The 15,619-nt window shown below is 44.2% G+C and overlaps 1 protein-coding gene across 5 annotated transcripts in view; it reads left to right on the top strand.

The window, feature by feature from the left end:
- AMOT (angiomotin) overlaps nt 1-15,619 on the top strand; it is a 61,099-nt gene that overhangs the window by 19,095 nt on the left and 26,385 nt on the right. For 3 of the 5 annotated variants that reach the window (XM_031045253.2, XM_031045256.2, XM_005144846.4), the window contains exons 2-3: nt 7,152-7,315; nt 8,754-9,672. In XM_031045253.2, the coding sequence (XP_030901113.2) occupies nt 8,801-9,672 (872 nt within the window). In that variant the 5' untranslated portion in view covers nt 7,152-7,315; nt 8,754-8,800. Of the gene's footprint in view, nt 1-2,202; nt 2,268-7,151; nt 7,316-8,753; nt 9,673-15,619 lie in introns of those variants that run through there. The other 2 variants (XM_031045254.2, XM_031045255.2) reach the window with 2 other exon arrangements.

The raw sequence follows: 15,619 nt of genomic DNA, 5'->3' as shown, positions 1-15,619 counted from the left end.
CCAAGTTGGGATGGAGTGTGGAGCACTCGGATCTTAACAAAGTAATAGAGCATCTTATCACCTAAGGGGAAGAGAGGATTTGCTGCCTGGTGAAACACTGGTGTGTGTTTGATTTGGGGAAGGTGGGATGGCAAGAGGAAATGTGTCTGGGAGGCCCCAGGCCCTGTCCCAAGCTGCTCAGGTGGCATTTTGAAGGGGTGTTTCCATGGAGCAATCCCAAAAGCTGAGGTGGAGCTGGTGCCTGTGGCAGAGGGCTCCGAGGGAGCACTGGGTATGTGTTGCCTTGCGAGGCAGGGGACAGCATGTTTCCCAGGCGGGTGAGCCCCGGCATTAATGCTCCTCAGGCTGTGGAGAGCTCGATGCATTTCCTGCTGGCATGGACTGCAGCTCTGCAGGAGAGCTGGGCCAGGATTAATGATCTCGGAGTTGTGCTTAAGGAACAATATGTTACCTGTGATTTCTGTGCGTGCAGAAGTTCATTTTAGCACATCTCAGTGCTTAAGTGGCATAAGATCATGATGTGTTATTAGTTGCTGACACTGCTTCATGAAAACACGAACATGCAGGTTTCCTTCATGAGGGGAGTATTGTGTAGCTCTAACTTTTCATTTCTGCAACTGCTAGGGATGCACATCTTGCAGAAGTACCTTCTCCAGCTGTGGGAAATACTGAGTAAGTTCCCCTGCCTTCTGCTGGCCCAAGTTCTGGACTGCTGACATCCCCCATCAAAACCACTTAGGCAGGATCTATGCTTAAAATATTTGCTGCTCCAGTTATGATGGAAAATCTTTCTAGTAGTGATGAGGTTTATATTAGCAAGATGTTTTGCTGGTATGGTTTACACAAGGTTTCCTAAGTAATACACCTAAACCCAATTATTTCCTAGTGTAACTGCAACTGCTTTAGAGTGGTTGCTGGAATAGTTACATTGAAAGAAGTCAATTTGCTGAGTGACATAGTTGTGGCAACAAAAACATAAATGGAGGCCAGGATTTAGCCCATCAACGCTGCACTAAAGCAAACGTAGTAGTATCTTCCTTCCAGTGTGGTGGTGAGGCTCAGTTAATCATCTTGCAGATAATTAAAGGCTTCTGGAAGGTGCACATGAAAGCCCACGTGGTTTTGACAAAAGACCAACACCAAACCCCACTTTTGTAACATCTTTGCTTTCTAAAAATTCAGTGGTCTGGATCTTCTGTTGGGCTTTGCTGTTAACAGGATAAAACGCAGATCTGTCTTTTTAACCTGTGCTATCCACTAAGATCCCAAAATGGGCTTGTTTTGTGATACCGAGTTGTCCCAGCACTGCATTAGGTTTGTTCCTTTCCTTGAGCTACGGCGTCACGGAATGAGCCCTGTTAGGTTGACTATCAAGTGATAAGTTACCTGCATTTCAACTGTTTATAAAGGCAAACAAAAAGCATCCCTTTAAAAAAGAAACCAGAGGGGCTGTGCCTGCTTGCTTTGTGTGTTCTGTGACCAGTCCTGTTAAATTCTGTGAAACTGCTCTCTGAAATAAGGAATACTCCTCCATATGGGAGCTTAAAATAGTTTCAGTTGTGGTAATGCTAGAAAAAGCCAGAAAATTCCATGCTAAAGTTAGGCCTTAGTGATTGTTTTCTTCTCTCCACCCTCTCCACCTGCGGTTTGTATTTGTGTCAAGATACGTATGTTCAGGATGTCACAGTGGAGATAGGAGGCAAAAATACGTTTAAGGTAGCATGAAACTGATAATCTGGGGGTTGTATTTCTGTTGTTTTCAGAATTTAAGATTTAGGTTTAAATCTGAACTTTATATTTAATGCAGGTGGTGATTTTAATCTTTCTGTTTATCTCACCAGCAATTAAAACAGCCTGATCCTATCAGTAGGGACAAATGATGCACTGTCAACGTTTTGCTCCCTTCTGATAATGCACATGAAACTGCTTTGCGTGTTTGAAGATTACATTTTACTCTCACATGGCTTTCATTATCTGAGAGCCCCGAGGAGAGGCCTGGACTAAATCAGGGAAGGAATGGAGAAACCACACAATGCAATGAAAACGGTGCTGAGGCATACTTGGGATAGTTGTGGGACAGGGGCTGCTGACGACAGAAGCAAGGCGCTGCCTGAGTGCTCACAGCAGCAAGAAGTGGTGCATTCTTAAAAGACAAAACAAAACTTGATGTTGAATTAAAACTGTGGCTCGGGCTTACAGCAATTTCCCAGTTCCACAAGGATAATGACTGGAAGACTGTGAAGTTTGAAGCGGATCAGTCTTGCTCGGTATGTGCTTGGAGGCAGTGCTCTGAAACGAGACCTGGTGTGACTAAATGTGGGTAAGCTTGATCTGGTTTTATCAGGAAGATATCTAAAAGGTGAGCTTGTGGCCTTTATGAGGTTACTGGTGAAGTCAGTGTTTCATTAACTGTGCAGAAATTGCAGTGCATGCCATGAAGGGGTTGTCTCTGCTAATGTGGATAGTGCTTGGCTGTGCTGCAGAACAGTTTAGCTGAATGGTGGGATGTGTTCAAATTCCCAATACAAACAGCTGGATGAATATACCTACACTGGTTTTGCTGTTAGACCGGTATATTCAGAGTAAACCCTCCTGCCCCTCTGACTTTTAAAATCCTATGGAGGAACTTGAAATTCCATAGCATTCTTATCAAAATACTTAAAAGCCATGAAACATTCCTGTTTGTACCAGGCTCTGTGTTTGTTCTTCTCCTTTTTTTTCCCCCTTTGTAATATAAAACCTAAATTATGTTGGTGAAGATTATAGGTACTTCCCTGTGAAGAAATTGATACTTTATAGTGAGGGAGCAGCAATTCAAAGGTCAGATAAGGTCTTCTCAGTTTTTTCCTTAGAGATGTTATTTAGAGGGGTTCTTCCTATGTTGATGTCTCATTTATCTCAAGCCAGACCAAATGACTTGCTGCTTTTTCTTCAGGCCTGCAAGGCTTTCTTGTGCCAACACCATGAATGTTTGAGGAGGGTGGCTGGTGGCTCTTGGTGAGACAGTCTAGTCCTTGCTGAAAGTGAACTTCATTTGGCTTGGAGAGTTGTTAGAAGTATGACCAATGTTTGGCTGTTCAGGTGGCCTCTTGCTGTAGTTGCCTGATGATCTAATAGAGTGGGTATGCACATTATTTGCACCCCCCAGGTGACATTGTTCTTGTTTTTAGTTAAAAGAAGGAAGTTTTTCTTGTTTGCCCCATGACTCTGTCCTCCTGGTATGAAGATGAGTAATGCTGGCACTGCTCCATGCACCTGCTCGCTGCCACCCTCCAGGATCACCTGAGACACAGTCAGCAGATCTGGGCAAGCAGGGACTGGATGGTTGAATGGGAGCTGGGGAAGTGTTTATGGTTGGAGGCTGAAACCCACTCTTGGGCAGGAGCAGGTGCTAAAATGCTGTCACAACTTTGGGATTTGTTGTGTGCCGCCTTGCAGGTTTGGGTGTTGGCGCCAGATGTTGGGAACCTTTATTCCTAAGGACTATCCCAGTGTGTATTGACTCCCTTCCTCTTCCTTGGGTAGGACTGAAATGAGCCAAAGAGCATTCAGTGATAACCTGTACTATTCATTAAATAATTTTGGACCTCGCCCTTGTGAGTTGTATTCCTGACCACTTCAAAGTGAGTGTGTGTGCACAACAGCCACATCTCCAGTGGTCTTAAGGACACTCATGTCAAGTGAATTTTGCAGGATCAGGCCATCAGCCTGCTGGGTTTTGCATAGGCAAAGGCACGTTTCTGTTAAAGAGGGTGGCACAACATGGGAGCTGGTCTCTGTGATTGCCTGGGGACTTCACAGCCAGCCTTTTCTATGCTATCTCTGTTTTGTGTTCCCTGCTTGGGTTAGAGCGTGCAGGTATGTCTGAAGATAACTCTGCACCTAAAAACAACCAAAGACTTCATCTAACTGATAGCATCCCATCATCACCTCTGCCAGCCAGGATAAGCAGGATCACATGTACATTAAGTACATTAAGTAAAACACAGAATACCTTAGCAAAATTGACTGCTTAAGTTTGGAGTCTGCCACCGTCACTGCATTGTTTTGTGTATGACACAAAATTCAGTGGTAAAACTGAAAGTGGTTAACTGTTCTCCAGCCCTTTTGAGGTGGTGAACCTGTTCCCATCCCACCTGATGTGTAAGCTAATTAGCTTCTTGGCTAAGCAGTATTTCTGGGCAAGTAGGTACAGGCTGTCCTCATAGGACTCTTGCATTCCTCTTCGTTTCACAAGCTCAAGAAAGATGCTTCTCTTTGCTTGTGAGGTTATTATTGCTCCATACAGGTTAATTGAGCTATAGCATTATAGCCACTCATCAAAGAGTGGTGAGTAGCTCACTTGTCTAAGCTTGTTTATTTTTATAATGCTCAGAAGTATTTGCATGCTGTACAGAAATGTGCTGCTTTGGTTCCTTCCAGCCTGGCACTATTATAATTTTAAATTCTTTATTAATCTTTCTTCCTCATGAGGGACTGGCAAGCTTCCTGTGCATAATTACATGATGTTGAAGACAGAAGCCTCAGCTACTGGATTTTTACACAATGCCCTGCAAACATGGGTCTTTTCTTCCTTAAATAGTACCTATGCTACCTCCCTTTTTATGCCCATTCTTGATCTCAGCATGGGTACGTGCAAGTATTTGCAATTCCTGTGTTAGTTCTACCAGTTCTAGACTAATGTTTTGCTCAAGAACATACAGATGGAAACTTACCATGAATAATTTCAGGCTAGAAGGTAGAATAAGGTAGTGAGATGATAGAGCTACGGTGCACAGGAGCAAGCTGTGAAATAGGTTCAGCCCAGGGAACCTCCATCACAGTGTTTTCTTGGAACAGAATTGGTCTAAAACGGTATTTTCCACTCAAAAAACAAAGTGTCTGTGGGCTTTGTGGTTATGGAGAGTGCACCATCCAATCCATAAGCCAGTCCAGTTTTGCAGAGTTGTTGGTTGTCTGAATTCAGCCATATGCACCATAATAGATTTAGGCTAAACCCCCAAATAGGTCTGCTTAAAATGTCTACAGAACCTATTCCAGTTTCCTTCCAGCTCTATCATAACAACTTTTCCAGTGCACCTCACTAATTTCCATCTTTGGCACACTGAGAATTAAAATTGCTGGAAGAGCCTAACACAAATAGAATTTGGTGTCCAAATAAATAACACATGGGCTGCAGTACCGACTGCATTGTTCATTTTTGTGTCTCATTACACAGAAAAGTTAACTCCCTGGTTGTGCCATGAGTTTCCAGCTCGCTCAGAAAGCAGATGTCAGAGATGCTGCCACCCAAGTTAGTTGCACAAGATTTTCTTTGTTAATTAGAAATGATGGGATAAAACAAAACAGGCTTGATGCTAACAGTTGGTGTATAAAGTAGATTTGCTGGCTGGAATATCTTTGTATTGTATCTCTGTCTACCTTTTGGTTTGGATTGCCAGGTTGAGTCCTGCTTTCCATCCACACTAAAATTAGTAATATTCAGTTCCAGCAAATACTTTTGGTGTGAACTTGCCCTCCCTTCATTGGTTCAGCAGAATAAGCTTGTACTGCTGTGAAGTGAAATGCTGTGTGTGGAATGGTTGCATACAGAATTACTTCCTCGAACATTTGAAGGAGTTAAACGTGCCCAGATTGAATCTGTTGAGAAAATCTTTAAGGCTGAGAGGCAGAATCTCAAGCTGGGTTGTATCTTTGTATTAAAAAAATAAACACACACACACCACCACCCCCTTAGATTTTTCCAGTGGAGACAAAAGAAATCTTTGGGTGGAAAGGCAGCATCATATTGCATAATAAAAGCCTTTTTATGCTCTAATAAAAAGGGTTGCTTAGGGCAGCTTTGCCTTAAAAAAAAAAGACATTAAGAAGAAGAGTCAGTGCTGATGCTGGTATGAGGGGGACAAGGAATCCTCAATGTGTATTGTGCAACACTGGGAAAAGAGGCTAGAAGTTGCTCTCGTTATCTGGTATCTTAATGCCTGGTTTAAAGGTTCTTTACTGCATATTTGCTGGCAGCTGTTTTCAATATATCCCTCTCGAGCTAAGTCACCAGTTAAGAATTTGACATTAGATGTTTTTTTCAACCACCATCTTGAAGTACCACACCACACAACGCAGCCTTGTTCTCTGCTTCGATATTGTTCATGTGCCTTGAAATTGCTGTTGACACCTCAAGTATTTAACTTGCAGATGGGAGATAATTTTTTGGGGGTGTGGATGTGTGCCATAAGAAGGCAGAGACAGAAGTATCCATGTCTGCATTCCTTCTCTGCATCTGTTCCCTTTAGGTTTTTTGCAACATTCCAGGAAATTAAGTTAAATTATCCATCTCAATGAATATTTTTAATTTCACTAGTTCTGCTTTAACTGCCTGCCCTTAAAGTACAAGCACACTGTATGCACAAGTATGTTCCACTTCTTGTGCATCTTTTGCCTTCTTCAGTATTTGTTTAACTGCTTCTTGAATAACGTGCCTAAATACACGTTTCTCCTGATTCTCCCCTCAATGGTTAAAGTTTCCTCAGTGCTTCATATCCTGAAAGAGAAAAATAACATAATCAAAGAATGCTTTGGGAATTAGAGCTGTGCTCTACAGTATATTTCTGGCATTCAGTGTCCTTTTCTTCCCCTCGCTTTCCCAGTCTGTAAAATAAAGCTAATATTCATATACTGATCCTTCTCACAGACATTTCTGAGGCATGATATGTTGAAGTTTATAAAGCATTTAACCATATCCCTGTTCATGAAAGGATTTGTGCTGCTGTAGTTTGAAATCTATGGCACTGCTGGAAAAGGAGCCATAAGCACAGGGCATCATCATCTGTGCTGCAGCTTTCATTCTTAGCAAAAAATAAAACAATGGAGTTAAAGAATTAACGAGTTTTAATCACTGTTTCACTTGGAGGCACAGATGGGACAAAGCATTACTTGGCAGCATTTAATCTTGGAGCAGAAATTGTCATGATTAAAGCAGCAGCTGGAGTAGATTGTGAGGACAGGGGGGTTCATTCATCCTAAAGGGACCAAAATTGTTGGGTTCTGGGAGAAAATGAGAAGCTACAAAAGCAAAATCTGAAATATGGGCCAAGGTTTATTATTCCTGGGCTCTCATCTGCTGATTAAAACAATGTTTTCAATGCTTTCCTCAGAATTATTTTGGAAGCGAGGAGAGTGTCAAGTGATCTGGCCTACTGAAGAGGAGACCGAAGCCATCTCTGAGTGGAGATTTTGGACTTGCATGAGGAAGGCTGTGTGTCCCCCCATGTGGCAGAACTGCTGCTCTTTACCAAGGAAGTCAAAGTGAAGCAACTAGGTATGTGCCACTTCGACTAGGATTTGAGAAGAATCACATTAACAGGCCAGTTAACAGGGCCTGAATTCCTAGTTGAGGCAGCCTGGAGCAAGGTGGGTTTTAACTTCCTCTTCATTAACGATTGCAGAAGGGTTCTGTCTGCCTGATGTGTCCAGGCCTTGTATCACAGGGATAGATTCCTGCAGCAGACTGGCCCAAGGGAGGAAACTGGGTGGTTGTGGAGACACAGAACAAAGCAGACCCTTCAGGTCTGACTCCTGCAGTCCATCCCTGGTTTTGCCATGGAACCAGCTGTCGAGAGCAAGTTACCTTTTGCTAAGGGACAATGTTAAACAGAAAAAAGTATTCAAAGCAAAGTGTTAGAATGCCAGTATACACTCTGCTGTTAGGGCAGTGCCGCAGCTTAGCCAACAAGTAAAGCGTGCTCTCTATTCTGAACTGTTCTAGCTCAAAAGTACCTCTGCTTTTAGTTAAATGTCTCAGAGGTATCATTAATTTTGGATATTTCAACTCATGCAAGGCCAGCGGGCATGAGTTTCCATGACAAATTCCTGACTCCACTGGGAGACTGAGTGAAGTGTAATCACTGCTGGTCACTGACTTAAACTGTACTTAGGATGTGCTTGACATTGGTTCTTTGTATTTCTCTAGTTAATGCAGTGTTTTTTCCTGCCACTCAGAGGTCTTTTTCTGTTCCTTAGGTCAGACAACTCTTATTTCTCCTCTTGCATTTGCATGCATTCAGCTGATGATATTTAGATGTGTGAAGATTTGATTGCCTTTGTATAGCAGAAAGTTGCAAAGTCCTCACTTGCACCAGTATGTTGTTTGCTGCAGTAGGGAGACTTGGTGCTGATCTCACTTAGGGTATTTCATAACTCTAAAAACCTGCTGTCTGACAAGGTATTCATTAATTGCTTTAAACAATCTAAGCTAAGAGATATCTTTACTTCCTTTGAACCATATACTGTCTCAATGGGCCTCTCTTTTCATTCCTCCCCACCCCCTTAAAACTGACAAATTGCTGATTTCACCCTTTAATCCTTGTCTGCCTGCAAATATGGGGAAGTGTATTTCACTGTTGGTAGCCCTGAATGTAAAGCAAACAGGTCTTAGGCATTTTTACCATCATCCTGGGAGTTACAGGTCTCCTTTGCTGCCTGAAAGCAGCCTTGCTGTCTGAGGTATTCAGCATGCATCCTACAGCTTGCAGTCCATTGATATTCCTATAAACTTTCTGAGTCACCTTTCATCACCTTTCGATGCTTTGCCCCCTGGCATGCAAGTCCTTCTTAGGTCAAGGGCCTTAATGACCCCATTGTTATGGGAACCTTTGGTAATCTAACCTGCTTTTTTTCTCCTGTATTTCAAGCCATTGCTCTTAAATGTCTCTTGCTTGATCCACTCAGGCGCTAATAACCGTGTCTCCTTTCCTTAGGTCAAGGGCAGCTTTTACATTCCACCCAAAAGGCACCACAGTTTGAGATGAGGAATTCAGAAGAGCAAGCAGCTACGACAGTTTTACAACGCCTGCTGCAGGAGCAGCTCAGATACGGAAACCCAAATGACAACCGTAACCTTCTTGCCTTACACCAGCAAGCCACAGGAAATGCCCCCCCTTTCAACAGCACTGGGAGTCCAGCATCTCAGAACGAAGGGCTGAGCTCCCAGGACCACCAGCTTGTGACTCATGCTGCCCGTCAGGAGCCCCAGGGCCAGGAGATACAGGTGGACAACAGCATCATGGAGAAGCAGCTCTCCCCACGACTTCAGAACAGTGAAGATCTCCCGACCTATGAGGAAGCCAAAGTGCAGTCACAGTATTTCAGGGGCCAGCCACATGCTAGTGTTGGGGCAGCTTTCTATGTAACGGGGGTCACCAACCAAAAGATGAGGACTGAAGGGCGACCCACAGTTCAGCGGGTGAGCCCAGGGAAGGTCCACCAGGATGAAGGACTGAAGGACCTCAAGCAAGGGCACGTCCGCTCCTTGAGCGAGAGGCTCATGCAACTGTCCTTGGCCACCAGTGGGGTCAAGGCCCATGCGCCTGTCACGAGCGCACCGCTCTCCCCCCTCTCCCCACTTTCTCCTCAGCAGTCCAGCGACCCCTACAAGAATTCTGGCTCCAATGAGTTCTACAAGAACTCGGTGCAGGCCCCTTCCCAGCCCAACATGAAAGGAATGGAGCAGCGGGGTCCTCCTCCAGAGTATCCATACAAAAATATGTCCACCCCGCCTATGAACTGCAAACCTCAGGACTCGGGACATTTCTATAGTGATCATCGCTTGAGCCAGCAGGGAAGATCTGATGGGCCAATGATGAGGTATCAACATCCCCCTGAGTATGGGTCAGTCAGGTAAGTAAGATCTTAAATCAGACTCCTTGACAGCCACACGTGGAATGACAGGATAAAACTCAGTCCATCACCCTCACTCCTGAGGCAGGTTTTCTTGCAGCACAGATCTCATCTGTATTACGTGGGATGACATACTGTGTTCAGCTACAGACCATGTCTGGAAGGACTGTAACGTGTTTCGGTAGCTACCTACAGAGGCCTGACTCTTTATTAAGAAACCCAAAACAAACACAGACTAAAAATACCCCAACAAACAAAATGAGTCAGCTTGAGTTTATGGCATGGGGAAGTTTTAACGCTGAGGCTCCAGAGCCTTACAAAAGGTTTGCTACAAAAGCCAAAGCTAGTGTGTGATTCATTGTAGAAACTTGCAGTTACCTATTGCAAGATTTGAGCTGTTATTTAATTACATCTGCTCAGACAAAAGAGGTTTTTTTAGCTTTAAACTGCGTCTAAATGCTATGTAGGAAAGGAGAAAGTGACTGAAAGCAACAGTAGTGCAGGTAACAGCCGTCACCCAAGCTTCCTTTGGAGTTTCTCAGATGTTATATTCAGTGGACCAAAGTGTAAGAGTGGGAAAAATGAGTGGGAAATGGAGCTTGCTTTGTACCTCATCCCAGGCTTGCTAGCTTAGCTTTCACACATTGTCCTTGCATCATTTGAAATCTCAGCCTGTTCTGGTTTTCTTAGGATAAGGAGCTAGATTTGGCTTAAGTAAACACTGGTGTCCATGTGGGTGAAGGTGAAGTTTTATTCGGGTGGGCTAAAAATATGGCTTGGCTTAACCTGTTCCGTTACCATCTCACCTCTGTTCAAGTCCAGGTGATATCTGGTGTAATGATTTTGGCCTCATTTTGAAGCTAAAAAGATAATGCAAAAGAGCAAGAGGAGGGTGTTGCTACACCGAGTAAATGGTGAGGTCTCTGTGCATTGATATTTGTACATACTGTGTTGTCTTTGGAGAGGAGCACGAGAAAGTAACCGGTCTGTATTTGAGAGCAGAGTCTGAGCTTTGGGCAGTCTGAATCTGCTCAGAACCTTCCTAGTCCTATGGGGAGCTATTTTCAGAGTTTGTCCACCATTGTTTGTGATCTGAAATGACTTCAGCATACAAGCCTGATGAAAAGGCCCTTTGATCTGGCTAAATAAATAATAAAGAGGCCAGGAAAAGGGGAAGTAAAGGGTTTGGGGGGGTAATGATTGTAGAAGCTCGTTGCAAATGTTTTTGCAAATGCAAAGGTCTCGAATCTCTGTGCACACAGGAAAGGGAAACAGATCCTTAATGGTTATACTGCATCAGAAATACTCATAATATTACATATAGTGAGTCTAAGATGCAGCCTGCTTGCTGTTTAAGGGAGAGGTATTTGAAAGCACGCCAACAGTCAGCTCTTCTAGACAGGGTGATTTTTGTCTGTATTGGATGGATCCTGGCTGCTTTGAAAGAACATGGTGGGGGAAAAGGAGGGGGGGAGGAGAAAGGTTCAGCTGGCAAAGTTTCCAGTAGGGGAAGCAACTGAAATTTGTCTTCAAAGCACTGGGAATCTAATGAGGTTACTTTTTAACCTAAATAGCTGCACGGAGGAAAGGTTTCCTTTGCAAGCGAATGCTGAAGCAGTAGAACAATCGCAAGACTAATCCATAAATTACAGAGCAGCGTAGCAAAGGAAGGGAGCAAGTCCTCTCTTCCCCTCCCTCTCCCACACACTTTAAGAGAAACTGTCATTGAGACAAGAAACCTTCTGTGTTACTAAAGGTGCAGCTGGGTGATGGTGTGTGGATTTTAAAGGCCCCCAGTTTCCAGCAGGACATTTGCCTGGCTCCGGGCAGCGCTGACCAGTGTCTTTGCAGCCTCGCTGGGGTAATAAAGTGTTTTCCGAGGCTCCAGTTTTCCCAGCTCTGTGTTTATGGGGATTAATTTGGGCTGGTAAATGTGTGCATTTTTTGAACTGTGTGTCAAGGAAACAAAGCCCCTTCTTTCTGCTGGTGAAGCCGCACCCTTTGCTGCGGGTTTTTCCCCTCATTGTTCAGGGGAATTTGAGGGTGACCTAACGATGCGGTTTAAATAAAACTCGTTGAGCAAGATAAACATTGGGGAATTCACAGCATTCTCATGCTTCACCCTCCCCAGTCTGGGAAAGGAATGGGCTGTGTGGTAAGTTTAAACCAGTCTGCAAACACTTTGCCTCACCTGCTCCTGGGCGGTGTAAGTTTGGGAACACGTATGTGTTGGTAATGATGTTGCTTTAATGTAAATACCGGGCATGCCAGAGGCATCCAGGCTGCTGTTTGGAAATTGTAAAGACAGTTCAGAAGAGGGATGGCTGTGAGTGAAGCTCTGAAATCCAGTTCTCTCCCTAATAGCTCCACTGCACATTAGCACTGGTGATGAAAACAAACCTGCAGGTCTAAGAGGGGAAGATGGGTGCCTCGGGCTTGGTGTCTGGTGGGGTTTCAGGGTCTCCTGTGGCAGAACAGTGGGAGCTGATGCAGTTTTGGGTGCAGGGGAAGCTCGCTGTCTCTCTGATTCAAGCGCCATCCTCTGTTGGGAGCCCAAATGACTGAGCTCCTGCTGTGGTCATTAATCCTGTTGACTTCACAGGAACGTTTTTGAGAAAGAGGTCTGTAGAATTTGTCCCATAATTAGTAAATCACGTCTGTGCACTGCGTTCTCCTCAGCAGCATCAAAGTGGGGGATAATCAGGTATGACTGGGAAGCAGAACAAAAATGCATTGGTTTGATTTCAGCTGCCTAATGAAGTGAAGTCTGCTCCCTCCTGCTGTCAGCATGTCCCTGTTCATGCAGGGGGGCTGTGGAAGAGAGTGGAGCTGTAGCTTCTTGAACATGAAACAGGCAGGAGAAGCTGAGAAGGCAGAAAAAGCTTCAACTAGTCAGAGACCTTTCCTGATCTCTTCCCATTTCCGCCCTCCCCACTTTGCTGCTCTACCTGCAGACATGTGTGACTTATGTTTGCAATCCTGGCAGCCTCAGAACTCCCAGTGGCTGGGATTGCTTGCAGAGCTGCCCTTGCTTCGTAGCTCTGTCTTCATGACTTAAAAGCTAACGTGACCCTTGTTGTTGTAGAACCATAAATCCAGGTTTGTACTTAGTGTGTGTCTCTGATACGCACCAGGGGCTATAAGGGAAGCAGAGATTCTTGTGTGATACAGTCTTCAAAATGAAGAGGCCCTTGCAGTTATGTTTTCAGACTTAAAGACCCCGTGGAATTGTTGCTCTGAGTTTTTTTTTTCCTGTGTTTGGGGTTTTGAGATCTTCACAACACTGAGGCAGATGGAAGGAGATTGTGTAATTTTGTTTTCCATGTAGTTTGAGAGTCTTTCTGCTTCTTACATGATGTGGTTAGTTCAGATGGAATTACGATGACTACTGCAGGGTTACTCAAGGACTGAATCTTTCATGGAGGGAAGTTGCTGCTACTGTATTATCAGCAGTTTTGTTAGGTGACCCCAGTAGTACCTTGAAATTCTGCAGTCTTGACTTAAAAATATTAAGAAGTCCAGTTGGGTTCATTCCTTTACATTTTGGAATCTCCCAGTCCAAAATTGGGTTACCAGAGGAATAAATCCTGCAATTCTCATGTTAATCTGAGGAATCTCAGAACCAGGTAGTTTGAACCCACAGAATAAGACAAAAGTGAAGCAGTGGAGATGCTAAAGAGTTCTTTGAACGTGTATGTACAAATTTGCATGGAAGATCTTAATGAGGTTGCTAGGGTTTTATGTGTTAGGATGTTGTGTTATGTCATTTTGCTGGGAATATAAACACATTTGGGACATTTTTGGAAGCTCTAGTGCTTTCAGTAATGCAACAGAACCAGAGGCTCCCAGCCATTCTGTTTTAGCTTGAACCCACAAGATTGGTGTCATTTCAAGACTGTGAGAGGGTTTGGATGTGAGAGCCAAGATGCTGGAAATCTTGGAAGTGTCTCTTGTTTAGAAATACTCAGCCATGGTTTCCTAGAGTTGTTCTTTACAATGGGTTTTGGAAAAAGCCATGACCAGGCATGTCAGTACAAAGACTGTTCCTTCAGTATTTAGCTTCTGCTGTCACTTCCCTTTGAACATCTTTGTGCTCCTTTCATTATCTCTCAGGTTCTGCAGTAATGGCAAGATTCTGCCCATGTGTCTGATGAGATGCTTTTAGTCAAATAGCTCAAATTGTTAACTTTGGCATCTGAACAGTCCATCTAAATAGGCTTATAACACTAACACTCCAAGATCAAGTCAGTCTGAGTAGCTGCTTCAGGTTGCTTTCAGACTGGCAGAGTATTGGTTCAGTATTGGAAATGTGGTTTATTGCATCCATGAGGCAGGCTGGCAGCGTATCTCTTTTGATCTAACCTCTGTAGGTCATCAGAGACTAAATGTCACAGCAGGGTTATTCCCTAATTGATTATAACATCAAAACAGAGGTGTCAGGTAAAGAATAATCTCAAGGAGATGAGGGGTTGCTGGAGATTCAAAGTTTTAACTGTGCAAGCTAGGAAAGGAGCTGGAATCCACCTGAGACAAAGCAGACAGCCTTGAGCACGGCATGTGATGGGTTTGCCTCATTCTTCATTATGAGAACTGGCAAGTAAGGGTAATGAAGTAAATGCAATGATAAGTAGAGCTGGCCTCCCAGGAGGGAAAAAAACAAAGTGCTGCTACTAAACTGCACATTCCTGAGGAAATTAATTGCACATCTCTCTTCTGCATCACCCCTGAGATCCTTATGCTGCATAGGATCATTTCTGGGGAAATACAGCTTCTGAAATAATGTTGCTGGTAGGGGCCACAGTCACCTGAGTGTGAGGAAGAGAGAAACAGTAACTAGAGCAGTAATTATTTGGTTTTCCCTAAGTGACAAGACTAGATTTGTTTCCCCATTAAGGAATTTGAATGTGAGCTTGGAGGTTTCTGTGCACCTTCTCTGCTGGAAGGCAGGGAACATGAGACACGAGATGCATGATACTGAAAAGTGACCCCTGTGCTGGGCTGAGAATGTCCAAACTCCTCTGTGCACTGCCAGCCAGATGTGAGTAACACAGACATTTCCTCTTTGGACCCCTATGAAGAGTTGATACATTCTTTCTGCAGAGAACAGGAAGGATGATGCTGAGCGTTGTGTAACCCTTGAGTTCCCAGTTCAGCTCCTTGCTTGCTGTTTTCAACTGTTGTGCCATTAATGCTCTTGGTGTGGTGGGAGAGCTGTGCTGTGGGCTGTACTGTACGTCCAGTACCTCTGCTGCACTCAGCAGAGCAAGCACATAGGGAACACAGGCAACCGTGGGGGTACTCCATAGCAGCCATGGCCAGGTGGAACAACAGCATGTACTTTTCCAGGTGCAAGGTTGAACTGCATCCCAAAGAGTGGGGAATTTCATCAGAACAGGAGTATTTCAGAACAGGTTGAACTGCAGGGCTGTATCTGCATCAGGCTGAGGTCTGTGCTTAAGAAGAGCCTGGCTGCAGCATGGAGAGGGAGTGACTTCAACTGTTAGAATAAAGAACATCCAGAGAAGTTAAAGGTTGACTGTCTTTGGAGGAGGAAGCAAAACCTGCCTTTGAGGTCATCCAAGCACAATACATCCACACAAATCTTCTAAGAGAGGTTTCATACTTGGCTGATGCAGCACAAGTTGAGCTGGGGATCTCCAGCGCCTGGGAAATGTGAGCTGGTGTAGCTTGGACTTAGTTGTGTGATAGACTCAAGCAGGTTTCAGATTCCTAGATCTGTGTTTGATATTCTGCAGAGGCTTTTGTTAGGAGCAGTAAACAAATCAGCTGCTGGTGGTTCTGAATGAAAGGCTTGGTTCTGATTCCTAGATTGGTTTTCAGACCCTTTAACTGTCTCATTTGGCCAGGCTGCAGATTGTTGGTTGATACTTCAGAAAGCTCACATCAGTGCTGCTAGCTTAGAGCTTAGCCATCCCCTTTAACTCTA

The sequence above is a fragment of the Melopsittacus undulatus genome, chromosome 6, assembly GCF_012275295.1.
Source record: "Melopsittacus undulatus isolate bMelUnd1 chromosome 6, bMelUnd1.mat.Z, whole genome shotgun sequence".
Lineage (NCBI taxonomy): Eukaryota > Metazoa > Chordata > Aves > Psittaciformes > Psittaculidae > Melopsittacus > Melopsittacus undulatus.
Note: the sequence above shows the minus strand (reverse complement) of the source record. Positions and strands in the feature narration are given on the sequence as shown.